Below are 14,688 nucleotides of genomic sequence, written 5' to 3'. Positions count from 1 at the left end.
GGCTCCATTGGAGCAAAGATGGCCCGGGCGCTGGGGATGGCTCCTTGGCCTCTGCCCCAGGCGCTAGAGTGGCTCTGGTCGCGGCAGAGCCACGCCCCGGAGGGGCAGAGCATCCCCCCTGGTGGGCAGAGCATCGCCCCTGGTGGGCGTGCCCGGTGGATCCCGGTGGGGTGCATGCGGGAGTCTGTCTGGCTATCTCTCCCCGTTTCCAGCTTCAGAAAAATACAAAAAAAAGAAAAAAAATACTTTGCACTTCTTTGATAGTATATATAAAAATAATTCAATGTAAAACATACCTTGTCTAGTTCTGGATTACAGATGACATATGATATTTGAGGTTCAATGGTAGCAAAAATATTTAAAAAGGTACATTGTTTTAAATCCTGCCCATTATAATCTTCTTTGGGAGCCGTATAAGTCTTACTCCAAGTATATCCAAGCAAAACTTGTGGAATATTTACTTGGAATGTTCCGTTAATCTGAAAGAATATATCAATATAATCAATTCTGCATGATGAAATAAAACATCAGTCAAATACAGTATAGCCTAGCTCAGTCTCAACAGGAAGAAACAGGCTTGCCTGGGTACATGCTGGTTCTACTACTATGCACTTGCACAAGGATGATCAAGTTTTTTCACAGTGATCAGTTCACGGGTACTCTTAATCTGTGAACCTGTCTAATGTGTACTATGCAAAGAGGGCAAGAGTAAGAATGGGATGAAATGAGGAAGTTAATGTACCAGAGTGATAAAAAAAAAATCTAAATGCTAAAAAAACAATGTTACATTTTTCACTGGGTTTAGAAAGAGACGAAAACTGTAACAGCAGGAAGAATAACCCTTAGGTCCACAGGTGGAGAAAGTGTGTGTGTGTGTGTGTGTGTGTGTGTGTATGTGTGTGTTATAGCAAGGAGCTAGTTTACAATCATAATAACTAAAACTCATAGCTCATAGTTATTGAGCACTTACTATGTGCCAGGCACTGTGCCAAGTGCTTGATACATAGATCACATCATTTAAAGGGTAGATAGTGCTCTTCTCTCCATTTGGTAGATAAGGAAACTGAGACTCGGAGAATTTAAGTCATTTGTGCAAGATCACAACACAAGTGATGAGTAGTGGAGCCAGGATTACAACTCCGTTTTGGCCACCATTAAAGCTCACACTCTGAACTACCTCTCTATCCTGGAGTCTGGCCTGAGACTGAGAAACATCTGCAGGATTTACAAATGTAGGAAGCCCAGTTCCTTCCAACAACTTAAATCTCTATTGCTCTTGATTTTCAGCACTTATATTTGCAACATACTCCCTTACATCCCATGATTGCATATTATGCAAACATTCCTACCCTCCTCCCTAATATCCATTCTCTTCTTATATCTTACCAAGTTTTAGGTGGCAACATGACAGCCATGTAATGGTCAAGTCACATCAACAAAAAATAAGAAGTCTGCTGAAATTTTCTGGTGAAATGTCTGTTTTTCTAATATAGGCACTGCCCCCTTGTGCTTCACCCTGACTCCTGTCTGCAACGTGAATATGAAGTGAACAATTTGAAGTTATGAGGATAAAAGCCACATGATAGTACAGTGGAAGAGAAACACAAAAGTAGCTTGTATTCTTGAAGAAATTCTTGAGCACTGGCACCTAGACTTTGGGGGGGGTATTTTTCTAAAGTGAGAAACGGGGAGACAGAGAGACAGACTCCGCATGCACCCGAGTGGGATCCACCTGGCATGCCGACTTAAGGGGCAAAGCACTGCCCATCTGGGGTGTTGCTCCATTGCAATGGGAGCCATTCTAGCGCCTGAGGTAGAGGCCATAGAGCCATCCTCAGCACGCAGGCCAACTTTGTTCCAATGGAGCCTTGGCTGTGGGAGCGGAAGAGAGAGACAGAGAGGAAGGGGGGGGGAGGGGTGGAGAAGCAGATGGGCGCTTCTCCTGTGTGCCCTGGCCGGGAATCAAACCCGGGACTTCCACATGCTGGGCCAACGCTCTACCACTGAGCAAACCAGCCAGGGCTGGACTTCTTTTTAGGTGAAATAAATAGACCCCTTATATCAATCATTGTTAGGTTTTCTGTGGAATACGATAGAATGCAGTATTAACTAATACACACATAAATGAGTCAAATACCCTCATTTGCTCGACAAACTCATCTTTAGGACTTGATTCAAAAGTTACCTCCTCTGTAAACACTTCCTTGATCTTTCATTCTCTTCCTCATTCCCTTTATCCACCCCAACCCCTCTGAACGACCCCTTTCCCCCCTCTAAATAAAGAAGAGTAAGGTACTCCCTACTCTATCGTTGTACCTATCTCACGCCCTATCAGAGTACATTATCAGGTTGTAATGAAATGTGATTTTTCTTCTATACACAGTGAACTCCATCAAGATGGATGACCCGTTTCTGAATCTTCTATACTTGGCATAGCTCTATAAGTAACAGAGCCCAAAATGGAGTCTAGGTGGGAGTTTTTATATTTTGCAGGTCATGTCGGCATATTTTGCTACATAACCCAACAGCAGAGCCCTCTGGTGTCGGGGACCAAAAAAGCCAACAGGATTTTTAGAGTTTGGATATCTGGGGGGCAGAGATGCTAAGAGCTGCCTGTAAACTGACAGTCTGCCCAACCCCCCACCTCACCTGCCTGATTAAGTTGCAAAAGGCTGTTAAGCTGTAGTGCTGGAATGTATTTGCTCATCCTACCTCCCCTGTTCCCCGGAAAGACTGGAAGGAAGTTACTTCTTTGTGTAAGGTTGGGATGTTTGAATATGGTGGGGGGTTTTCACACTTGGTGGTTTTCTTGAGTTGCCTTGGAAACGTAACTGATTTGCTAATTTCCACTTTGCCCAGTAAATAAAGGATGCAGTTTCTGGGAGCGGCCATGTTTTGCGGGCTGCTAGGGCAGTAATAATTTACTGCTAGCAGGAGCTGTGAAACCCTCTCGAAACCCACCTTTTATAGTCTTTAATTCTTTACGTCTATTTTCATCAATTCCATACCGTTCCCACTCCAGACCTGAATAAACTCGTCGCGGCTGGTCCGCGGCACTCCGGGAGTATAACAGAGACAAGTACCAACCATCAGTCTTACCATTAACGATAAACAATGTTAAGAAGCTGAAGCTCCTGGAACCCATACTTACAAGACAACATCATTAATCAGAACATTTGTGAATCTGGTCCTCTAAACTATTATATGCAAATATAAATGTCATTTTAAAACCTAAGACTCCTGTCCCAGTCTTTATCAATATACACATTCAAGTTTTCAGAAATTTGTGGTGTATTTTGTTCTAGAGATAGCTAAAACCTTCAAACACTCCAATATCTCAATAGCTCTCAAATAAAAGATCACTTTAACTGACCTAACAATTTGTCAATCACAGAATCAAATTCAGACACAATAATGTTTCTATTGGCCAGAAGTAAAAACTTAAAATAATGAACAAAGAATCATTTTCTATCACCTCAGATTGTTGCAGAAGTGTAGAGAAAGGGAAGACAATGGACCCAAGCCAATTCTTTCTTATATAAGAATGACCACCGCAGCTCCTAAAACAGTGAGCCTGTTAAAATAAAAAAAAAAATTTATTATTTACTTTATATCATGTTACAAATAATTTCACAAACTTATAGGTGAATATAAAAAAATCATCTCTTCCTTTTAAAAAGGAACCAAGGAGCCTGACTAGGCAGTGGTGCAGTGGATAGAGCGTCGGACTGGACACGGAGGATCCAGGTTCAAAACCCTGAGGTCATCAGCTTGAGCGTGGGCTCATCTGGTTTGAGCAAGGCTCATCAGCTTGAGCCCAAAGTCGCTGGCTTGAGCAAGGGGTTACTCGTCTGCTGTAGCCCCCTGGTCAAGACACATATGAGAAAACAATCAATGAACAACTAAGATGCTGCAATGAAGAATTGATTCTTCTCATATCTCTCCCTTCCAGTCTGTCTGTCCCTCTCTCTGTCTCTGTCACAAAAAAAAGAAAGAAAGAAAGAAAGAAAGAAACCAGAGAATAAATGGAAAAAAATGTATTTTTCTCACTGTTAAATTTCTTTAAAAAATAATTAACTACTGCCTGACCAGGCTGTGGCACAGTGAATAGAATGTCAGACTAGGATGCTGAGGACTCTGGTTTGAAGCCCCGAGGTCGCCAGCTTGAGTGCGGGCTCACTAGCTTGAGTGTGGGCTCACTGACTTGTACATAGGATTATAGACATGACCCCATGGATGCTGGCTTGAGCCCAGAGGTCACTGGATTGAAGCCCAAGGTCGCTGGCTTGAGCAAGGAGTCACTCACTCTGCTGTAGCTCCCCAGTCAAGGCACATATGAGAAAGCAATCAATGGACAACTGAAGAGACTAAGGAGCTACAACAAAGAATTGATGCTTTTCATCTCTCATTCTTCCTGTCTGTCTGTCCCTATCTGTCCTTCTCTCTCTCTGTCACACACACACACACACACACACACACACACACACACACACAAAGATAATTGACTATCTAAAGCAAAATAATGACCTGTTGTAGAGTTTATGACATATGTATAACTATTTACATTTTTTTTGGTATTTTTCTGAAGTGAGAAGTAGGGAGGCAGACAGACAGACAGACTTCTGCATGCACCCAAATGGGATCCACCCAGCATGCCCACTAGAGGGCGATGCTCTGCCCATCTGGGGCATTGCTCCATTGCAACTGTACCCATTCTAGCGCTTGAGGCAGAGGCCATGGTGCCATCCTCAGCACCTGGGCTAACTTTGTTCCAATGGAACCTTGGCTGGGGGAGGGGAAGAGAGAGATAGAGAGAAAGGAGAGGAGGGAGGAATGGAGAAGCAGATGGGTGCCTCACCTATGTGCCCTGGCTGGGAATTGAACCTGGGACTTCCATACACTGGGCTGATGCTCTATCACTGAGCCAACGAGTCAGGGCCACTATTTACATTTTTAATGTAACACTTTTATTGTAGTAGATATAGTCAGTGCTGTGGCTATTTGTGTGTGTGTGGGGGGTTGTTTCTTTTTTGGGGGTTCCATATAAATTCTTGGAATATTTGTTCTAGTTCTGTGAAATATGCCATTGGTATCTTGATAGAAATTGCATTGAATCTATAGCTTGGTTTGGGTAACATGAACATTTTAATGATGTTAATTCTTCCTATCCATGAATACAGTATATGCTTCCACTTATTTGCATCTTCAGTTTCTTTGTTCAATGTCTTATAATTTTCCAAGTACGTGTTTTTTTACATCCTTGGTTAAATTTATTCCTAAGAAGTTTATTTTTTAAATGCAATTGTAAAGGGGATTTTCTTCCTTTTTTTTTTCTTTTTAATTTTTCCCTTGACTTGAGGGGTGGGGGGACGGGAGAGAGAATCATCAACTCATTGTTCCACTTAGTTGTTCCATCTTGTTGTGTACTCATTTATTGCTTCTCCTAGGTGCTGTGGCTAGGGATTGAACCTGTGACCTCTGTGTGCTAGGACAACACTTTATCCACTGAGCCATAAGGCCAGAGCCTGGGATTGTTTCTTAGTTTCCCTGATAGTTCATTATTGGAGTATATAAATGCAACTGATTTCTGGATATTTATTTTGTATCATGCTACTTTACTGAATTCAAGTATCAGTTCTAGTAGGTTTTTGGTAGAATCTTTAGGGTTCTCTATATACAGTATCATGTTATCTGCAAATAATGACAGTTTTACTTCTTCCTTTCCAATTTGGATGCCTTTTATTTCTTCTTCTTGTCTGATTGCTGTGGCAAGGACTTCCAGTACCATGCTGAATAAGAGTGGTGAGAGCAGACATTCCTGTCTTGTTCCCCATCTTAAGGGAAACACTTGTAGTTTTTGCCCATTTTGATTTTGGCTGTGGGTTTGTCATATATGGTCTTTATTACATTGAGGTATGTTTCCTCTATTCCCATTTTGCTGAGAATTTTTATCATAAATGAGTGCTCAATTTTATTGAATGCTTTTTCTGGATCTATTGATATGATCATGTGATTTTTTTTTTTAAGTGAGAGGAAGGGAAATAGTGATACAGACTCCTGCATGTGCCCCGACTGGGGTCCTCCTGGCAACCCCTGTCTGGGGCCAATGCTAGAATTAATAGAGCTATATTTAGTGCCTGAGGCTGACACATTCAGATCAACTGAACCATCATTAGCGCCCAGGGCCAATGCTAGAACCAATTGAGTCACTGACTGTGAGAAGAGAAGAGAGAGAAAAGTGAGGGGGGGGGGAGAGAAACAGATGGTTGCTTCTGTGTGGCCTGACTGGGAGTCATACCTGGGACATCCATATGCCAGGCTCACACTCTATCCACTAAGCCAACCAGCCATGGCTGACCATGTGATTTTATTCTACATTTTGTTTAGGTGGTATATCACATTTGTTGGTTTGCAAATATTATACCAATCTTGCATTCTTGGAATAAGTCCCACTTGATCATGGAGTATGACTTTTGTAATGTATTGCTGTAATGGTTTGCTAATAATTTTTTTTGAAGATTTTAGTATCTATGTTCAATCAGGGATATTGGCCTATAATTTTTTTTTTTGTAGTGTCTTTATCAGATTTTGGAATTAGGATAATGCTGGCCTCATAAAATAAGCTTGGGAGTCTTGCCTCTTCTTTTTTATTTATTTATTGATTTTAGAGAGAGAGGGGAGGGGAGAGAGAGAGAGAATGAGGGAAACATCAATTTGTTGTACCACTTATTTATGCATTTAGTGGTTGATTCTCATACATGCCTTGACCGGGGATCAAATCCACAACCTTGGCATATCAGGATGATGCTCTAATCAGTTGAGCTACCTGGCCACAGCCTTCCTCTTGAATTTTTTTTTGAACACTTTGAGAAGGATAGGTGTTAGATCTACTTTGAATGTTTGCTAAAACTCACCTGTGAAGCTATCCAGTCCAAGACTCTGGACTATCATTATTTTTGTTTGTTGGAAGTTCTTTGATTACTGTTTCAATTTCATTAGTTGCAGCTGGTCTATTCAGATTTTCTGATTCTTCCTTATTCAGTTTTGGAGGACTGTATGTTTGTAGGAATATATATGTTCCATCCAGATTGTCCAATTTGTTGGCATGTAGTTGCTGTTCATAATACTTTATTATCTTTTGTATTTCTTTGGTGTCAGATGTTACTTCTCTTTCATTTCTGATTTTATTTATTTGGGTCCTCTCTCTCTGTTTTACTTGATGAGTTTGGTTAAAGGTTTGTCAATCTTGTTTATCTTTTCTATGAACCAGTTCTTGGTTTCACTGATATTTTGTATTATTTGTTTTTAGACTCTATTTTGTTTATTTCTGCTTTGATCTTTATTATTTCCTTCCTCCTGTTCATTTTGGGCTTTGTTGTTCTTTTTCAAGTTACTTTAAGTGTAAAGTTGGATTGTTTATTTGAGATTTTTCTTGCTTCTAGAGGTAGGCCTGTAATGCTATGAATTTTCCTCTTAGGACCTATTTTGCTGTGTCTTATTTTGGGTTGTTATGTTTTCATTTCATTTGTTTTATATCTTTTTATTTGTTCTTTGATCTCATTGTTAACCAATTCATTTGTTTAGTAACAAGTTATTTAGCTTCTATGTCTTTGTGTGCTTTTTCAATATTTTTCTTGTGATTGATTTCTAGTTTCACATCATTATGATCAGAGAAGATGCTTGATATGATTACAATCTTCTTAAATACATTTAAACTTGTTTTGTGACCTAAAACGTGGTCTATCCTAAATAATGTTCTATGTGTACTTGGAAAGAATGTATATTCTCTGAAATGCTCTGAAGATATCAATTAAAACCAGCTGATTTAATGTATCATTTAAGGCTGCCATTTTCTTGTTGATTTTCTGTCTGAAAGATCTATTCATTGATGATAATGGTGTGTTAAAATCCCCTACTGTTACTGTATTTCTGTCTATCTCTCCCTTTATATCCATCAAGATTTGTTTTATGTATTTAAGTGCTCCTACATTTGGTGAGTAAATGTTTACAAGGGTTATAGCCTTTTGTTGGATTGCTCCCTTTATCATTAGGTAGTGTCCTTCTTTGTCTCTTGCTACATAGCCTTTCTTTTAAAGTCTATTTTGTCAGCTATATGTACTGTTGTTTTATTCACTTCCATTTGTATGAAATATCTTTTTCCATCCCTTTACTCTTAATCTGTGTGTATCTTTCATTATGAGGTGGGTCTCTTGTAGACAGCATATATATAGGTCTTTTTTTTAATCCATTTAGCTACCCTATGTCTTTTGATTGAAGCATTTAAATAATTTGCATTTAAAGTGATTATTGATAGGCACATATTTATTGCCATTTTATTCTTCTGTGTTCCTGTTTTTGTTTTTCCTCCTCCTCTTCTTCTACTACTTAAAGAAAACCATGTAACATTTCTTGTAATACTAGTTTGGTGGTAACAAACTTTTTAAACTTTTTCTTGCCTGGTCAAACCAATCATTGCAATAATTCACTTTTGAGAAAGAAAGTCTGTAAGGCATTCTTTTGGTTTACTAAGCTGTGCTCTTTATCAGTTAGATCATCAGAAAACTATACTCAGTTAAACTCCTTGGAGAATAGCCATTACCAAATTACTGTTTAATATTTTTCCTTCAGGTTTTATTAAGAGTTGATAGAAACTGTTTTAATATGTTTATGTCTGTATCTCTTGGATTGGAAAACATTGCCATTATGTTTCTCAGTAGTTCTCATAGAAAGTTCATTCATGAATCATACTTCAAGGTCTAATTCAACTTCTCTGAGCCTGATCCCCAATCCCTCCATATAGAATAGTGTTCAATAGTGTTGCCATAGAATTTGATAGACATGTATATGAAAGCCTTTACGCAGAACACTAAGAGAGACGGTATAATGGATATGCATCCTTATACTTTTAGTGCCCACTTCAGTTGGAAAGAAACTAACATTTATTTTAGAGCTTGCAAAGGCAGTAGGCACTATGTTAGGAACTTTCATATATCTATGAGGAAGACATTTAGTAATTTAAAATTTTTGGTTGACTAGAACTGGCTTTTAGGAACCATGTGGTCTTTTTTTTTTTCCATTTTTCCGAAGCTGGAAACCGGGAGAGACAGTCAGACAGACTCCCGCATGCGCCCGACCGGGATCCACCCAGCACGCCCACCAGGGGGCGAAGCTCTGCCCACCAGGGGGCGATGCTCTGCCCATCCTGGGTGTCGCCATGTTGCGACCAGAGCCACTCTAGCGCCTGAGGCAGAGGCCACAGAGCCATCCCCAGCGCCCGGGCCATCTTTGCTCCAATGGAGACTTGGCTGCGGGAGGGGAAGAGAGAGACAGAGGAAAGCGCGGCGGAGGGGGTGGAGAAGCAAATGGGCGCTTCTCCTGTGTGCCCTGGCCGGGAATCGAACCCGGGTCCTCCGCACGCTAGGCCGACGCTCTACCACTGAGCCAACCGGCCAGGGCCTTATGGTCTTTTTTATAGAAGTGGTATATTTTCTTTGATCACACAGGAATAAATGTATAAGCCATTTTTGCTTATCTTTCTATCTTGGCTACCAGGAAGCTCACGTTTTAATGTAATGTTTATTTGCAGAAATCTACTTCTCCCAAATTCTTGGCATATTTACCCGTCTTCCTCCTATATATAATTTATGATCTCTACTATTTTTGAACTGACTTGTCAAATGTCTGATTTTATTTCAAGCTGCCCCAAATCCTTTTTAGAAAATGTTAGAAATAGATATTGCATCTAAAAGCAAATTTACAAATATGTTACTAGACTTCATTCAGTCTGACCTTAGAATTATTTCAACATTTTAATTATTGTACTTTACCTCATGTTCTTCAATAAACATTTCATCAAAAATGTTGATATATATGTTATCTTTTATTTTAGATAAACTTGATAAGCTATAATCATGTCCTGGTGAACTGTAAATAAGAAAAATATATTTAAATGCTTAATTTATTTTATAAGAGTATTATTCATAAAGGACTATAAAATTACTTGTGTTCTTTTCTGTTATAATGTGTAAGCTAAGAAAAATCTGTGTGCTTTGAAGACAACTACTATCTTTCATTAAAGCTAGTATGCGCTTTGTAATTTATCTTATTTACTTCTTAGATAACTTGAGTAAAGAACAAAAATGTTTAAATGTCAAGCAGAAAGACTTTCTACTAAAGGTATTCATGGCAAACAAATTCTCTGGAGTATGGTACATTAAGATTTTCCAACTATCTTAAATTCTGCTAGTTACTGCTAGTTCACACATATAAAAACTGCTCTTATGCTCTCAGCTAAGAGTTTATTCTCTTTCCCACATTTATTTTCTCCAATCAGAACTGAGATAGCAGAATGCATTTAATTTTGCAAGCTGTCTGCTGATGACTTACTTGACCAGATAATTTTGGGAGGTAGCTGAAAGAATTCTGTAGTATGTCACAAGCAATGAACTTTCTCTCTCAGCTCCGGCTTCTGCATAGAATCCCCACCAAACTTCTAACAGTCCAGAGAAGTTAATGCCACCAGCAAGTGACAGAGCTCTAATGGGAACCCAATTTGGACTGCCTTTAAAGGCCAGGCTCTTTTCATTACCAACTGCCACTGATGTTATTTGTTGAAGCTTGTTGCTTTAAAAAGCAGCTACTATTTTAAAGGCTTTCCAATAGTTTGTATAACTTTCTGAGACCTATGGACACAGTAACAAATGTTAGTTTAGTTTAGAAAAAAGTTGAGTTTAGAGAATAATTTTAAAGTTGAAGTTCCCTGATATTTCTAAGTGATAAGCTGACTTTCCTACCCTATTCCTTCAACAGTTTCCTTTCCTGTTGAATGTCTAAGACATGACAGGGGAGACAATGTGAATTTACTACACTGTGCTAGCAGGAGAGATGATAACCATCATCCTCAAGACATTTTTGAGTGATTCAACTTAGTATGTATATCCTTTAAATCACTAAAGCCCTACATTATCTTGCAACTTTATCCAAAACTTTCCTCAAATTTCACAATTTCTCCTCCAAAGTAGAACTAACAAGGCTAATTACTATTTACTATTTATTTATTATTACTTCCTACTCCATTTGTATGTGGTTTTTATTCATTAAAATGTCACATGGATAAGGGAATAGAGAGCTCTCATATCTGAAACAATGAAAAATGGTAGCTGAATGGTTTTGCTTTAGCTGAACCCTCTGATTAACTTGGTTGTGCTCTAAATGCACAACCAAGAGGCTTATTTCATTGCTATAATTTCAAGAATATAAATACTCTATAGCCTTATTTGCTTTAGTTCACTTATAAGTTTATTTATCTTATTGACTATTTTATGTTATCCTAAGTTCATTTATTTAATGTAGTATATTTCTTCTAACTCTGATGTCTAAATTAACATGCCAAATATTTCAACACATATAATCACATTTTATACTTTTGTAAACTTTTTAAACAAATAAACTTTTATATATTAATAACTTAATATTATACAATATAATAGAATTGATTTCCCTTCATATACAAAGAGTAAAAAAAGATCCGGTAAGCAGATATCAGAGAACAAGGCAAAATAAGAAGTATGCGGTCCAGACAAGCAAGCAGATTACAAGAACTGTTTAAAACCCTGGCCAAAGACTGAAAATACCATTGAGCTTATGTTGAATCTGGAAGAATAGACTTGGTTTCTGCTACAAGGAGAAGTACCCACAGCACCTAATTTAGCAAAATTCCAAGATATACTGGTCTATTTTTTTTTTCTCCCAAGCTGAAATAATGACATCAACCGGGTCTTTCTCTTATTACAAATCCTGGTTAGGGTCCAGAGGTTTTCAGTTTGGTAGCTGGGATGTGAATATTCATATAGTACAGACAATTTCCTTCAGTGGGATAGGTAGGCGGATTCTGTCAAAACTCTTCAGCAAGGAAGGACTGGGGAAAGTACTTGTGGTTGGTAATTCTATGTTCCCACAGCTTGCATATGTTCCCTCAAGGCTATTAGTTTGAAAGTGACTGAATGACTATAGAATTTTCTGGCTAGAGCCTATAGCCAGGACCTTATTTGCATAATCTTCTAGGAAAGTCAGTACCTGGAAGTTGTAAGCATAGATAGACTGTTTCATCCTGGGAATCAAGACCCACTTATAAAGAGCCAAGGTCAAGAACACAAATGCTGGAGGGAAAAGCAACACTAGAAGCCCAAGGTCCAGGAGACCATGAGGTTGGCATTCAACCAGGAGAAATTCAGGAGTTAAAAAGTCAGTGATGCCACCATGGAACCATGCAAATAGTGAGGAAACACATGATCTGCAGAAAAGATTTGGAGGAGAAGAGGGAAAGGGTACCAGGAAAAGAGAAAGGATTTTGATAATAAATGTGGTTAATAGTCCCTTATAAACCTTTCACCCCAGTAAGAACTAAAGGTATATAGGAAACGACAACTGAAAACTGCAAATTGAGTTTAGAGAATAATTTAAACTCTGTATTTTAAATTTGTCTTCATTTTTTTATTCAGTGAGAGGAGGGGAGGCAGAAACAGACTCCTGCATGTGCCTGACCAGATCTACCTGGCAAGCTCACTAGGGGGCGATGCTCTGCCCATCTGAGGCCCTTGCTCTGTTGCAACCCGAGCCATTTTTTAGCACCTGAGGTGGAGGCCATGGAGCCATCCTCAGTGCCTGGGGCCAACTTGCTCTAATTGAACCTTGGCTGCAGGAGGGGAAGAGAGAGAGAGAAGCGAGAGAGAGGAGGGGTAGAGAAGCAGAAGGGTGCTTCTCCTATGTGCCCTGACCAGGAATCAAACCTGGGACATCTACATGCTGGGCTGATGCTCTACTACAGAGCCAACTGGCCAGGGCCTCAAATTTGACTTGATCCGTGTACTTTATTTCCAATAACAAAAACCTATTTCTATAGCTATAGCATAAAATATGAATCTTGAGAAAGAAGATCAAAGCTGAAGACATCACAGTTCCTGATTTCAAACTATATCTCAAAGTTATAGTAATCAAAACAGTATGGTACTGGTATAAATACAGGCATAAAGACCAATGTCTCAGAATAGAGAGCCCAGATATAAATTCTACATCTACAACAGGTCAATAGGAATACACAATGAGAAAAGGACAGTTTCTTCAACAAATGGTGTCAGTAAAATTACCTACATGCAAAAGAATCAAATTAGACCCTTATCTTAAACCAAACACAAAAATCAGTTCAAAATGGATTAAAGGCTTAAAATGGAATACCTAATACTGTAAATATCCTAGAAGAAAACACAGTAGAAAAGTTTCATGACATTGGCAATGATTTCATGGATATAATACCAAAGCATGGATAACAAAAGCAAAAGTAAACAAAGTGAAGCTACATCAAACTATAATCTTCTGCACAGAAAAGGAAGCAACCAACAGAGTGAAAAGTAACCTATAGCATGGAAGAGAATGTTTTCAAACAACATATATTGTAATATATATAAATTATTATAAAATAAAAGTATAAGAAACACATACAACTCAATAGTAAAAAAGCAAACAATCTGGTTTTTAAATGTGCTAAAATTTGAATAGATATTTTCGAAAGAAGACATACAAGCCTGACCAGGCGGTGGTACAGTGGATAGAGACTGGGACACAGAGGAGCCAGGTTTGAAACCCTGAGGTCATCAACTTGAGTGCGGGCTCATCCAACTTGAGCACAGGTTCACCAGCTTGAGTGAGGGGTCATTGGCTTGAGCGTAGGATCATAGACATGACCCCATGGTCGCTGCCTTGAGCCCAAGGGTCGCTGGCTTGAAGACCAAGGTCGCTGGCTTGAGCAAAGTGTCACTCCCTTTGCTGAAGCCCCCCAATCAAGGCACATATGAGAAAGCAATCAATGAACAACTAAGGAGCTTCAATGAAGAATTGATGCTTCTCATCTCTCTCCCTTCCTCTCTGTCCCTATCTGTCCCTCTCTCAGACTCTCTCTCTGTCTCTGTCAAAAAATAAATAAAAAAGAAGACACACAAATGGCCAACAGGTGTAGGAAAAAATGCTCAATAATTGCTAACTAATAATAAAATGTTCACTAATCATCAAGAAAAATGAAAATAAAAACAATGAGTTATCACCTCACACTTGTTAAGGTGACTATTATCCAAAAAACAAAAGATAACAAGTGTTGGTGAAGATGTGGAAAATTGGCACCTTTTTACACTGTTGGTAGAAATGCAAAATAGTGCAGCTGCTATGGAAAGAATACCGAGGTTTCTCACTATGATCCAGCAATCCCACTTTTGGGTATCCAAAAGAATTGAACCAGGACCTCAAAGAAATGCAGCACTATTCACAATAGTCAAGATATGGAAACATCTTAATATCTGTTGACAAGTGAGTGGATAACAAATAAAAAGAGGAATGGAATGGAATATAATTCATCATCATAAAAAAAAGGAGGCCCTGGCCGGTTGGCTCAGCGGTAGAGCGTCGGCCTGGCGTGCGGGGGACCCGGGTTCGATTCCCGGCCAGGGCACATAGGAGAAGCGCCCATCTGCTTCTCCACCCCCCCTCCTTCCTCTCTGTCTCTCTCTTTCCCTCCCGCAGCCAAGGCTCCATTGGAGCAAAGATGGCCCGGGCGCTGGGGACGGCTCCTTGGCCTTTGTTCCAGGCGCTAGAGTGGCTCTGGTCGTGGCAAAAACGACGCCCTGGAGGGGCAGAGCATCG

The 14,688-nt window shown here is 39.4% G+C and overlaps 1 protein-coding gene across 1 annotated transcript in view; it reads right to left on the bottom strand.

The window, feature by feature from the left end:
• Positions 1–14,688, bottom strand: part of CC2D2B (coiled-coil and C2 domain containing 2B) — a 140,579-nt gene that overhangs the window by 24,765 nt on the left and 101,126 nt on the right. The window contains exons 24-26 of the mRNA XM_066240388.1: positions 9,828–9,924; positions 3,476–3,574; positions 297–479 (exon numbers count right to left, since the gene is read on the bottom strand). Coding sequence (XP_066096485.1) covers positions 297–479; positions 3,476–3,574; positions 9,828–9,924 — 379 coding nt within the window. The remainder of the gene's footprint in view (positions 1–296; positions 480–3,475; positions 3,575–9,827; positions 9,925–14,688) is intronic.

Source organism: Saccopteryx bilineata, chromosome 7 (assembly GCF_036850765.1).
Source record: "Saccopteryx bilineata isolate mSacBil1 chromosome 7, mSacBil1_pri_phased_curated, whole genome shotgun sequence".
NCBI classification, from domain to species: domain Eukaryota; kingdom Metazoa; phylum Chordata; class Mammalia; order Chiroptera; family Emballonuridae; genus Saccopteryx; species Saccopteryx bilineata.
This window is presented reverse-complemented; position numbering and strand designations above follow the sequence as displayed.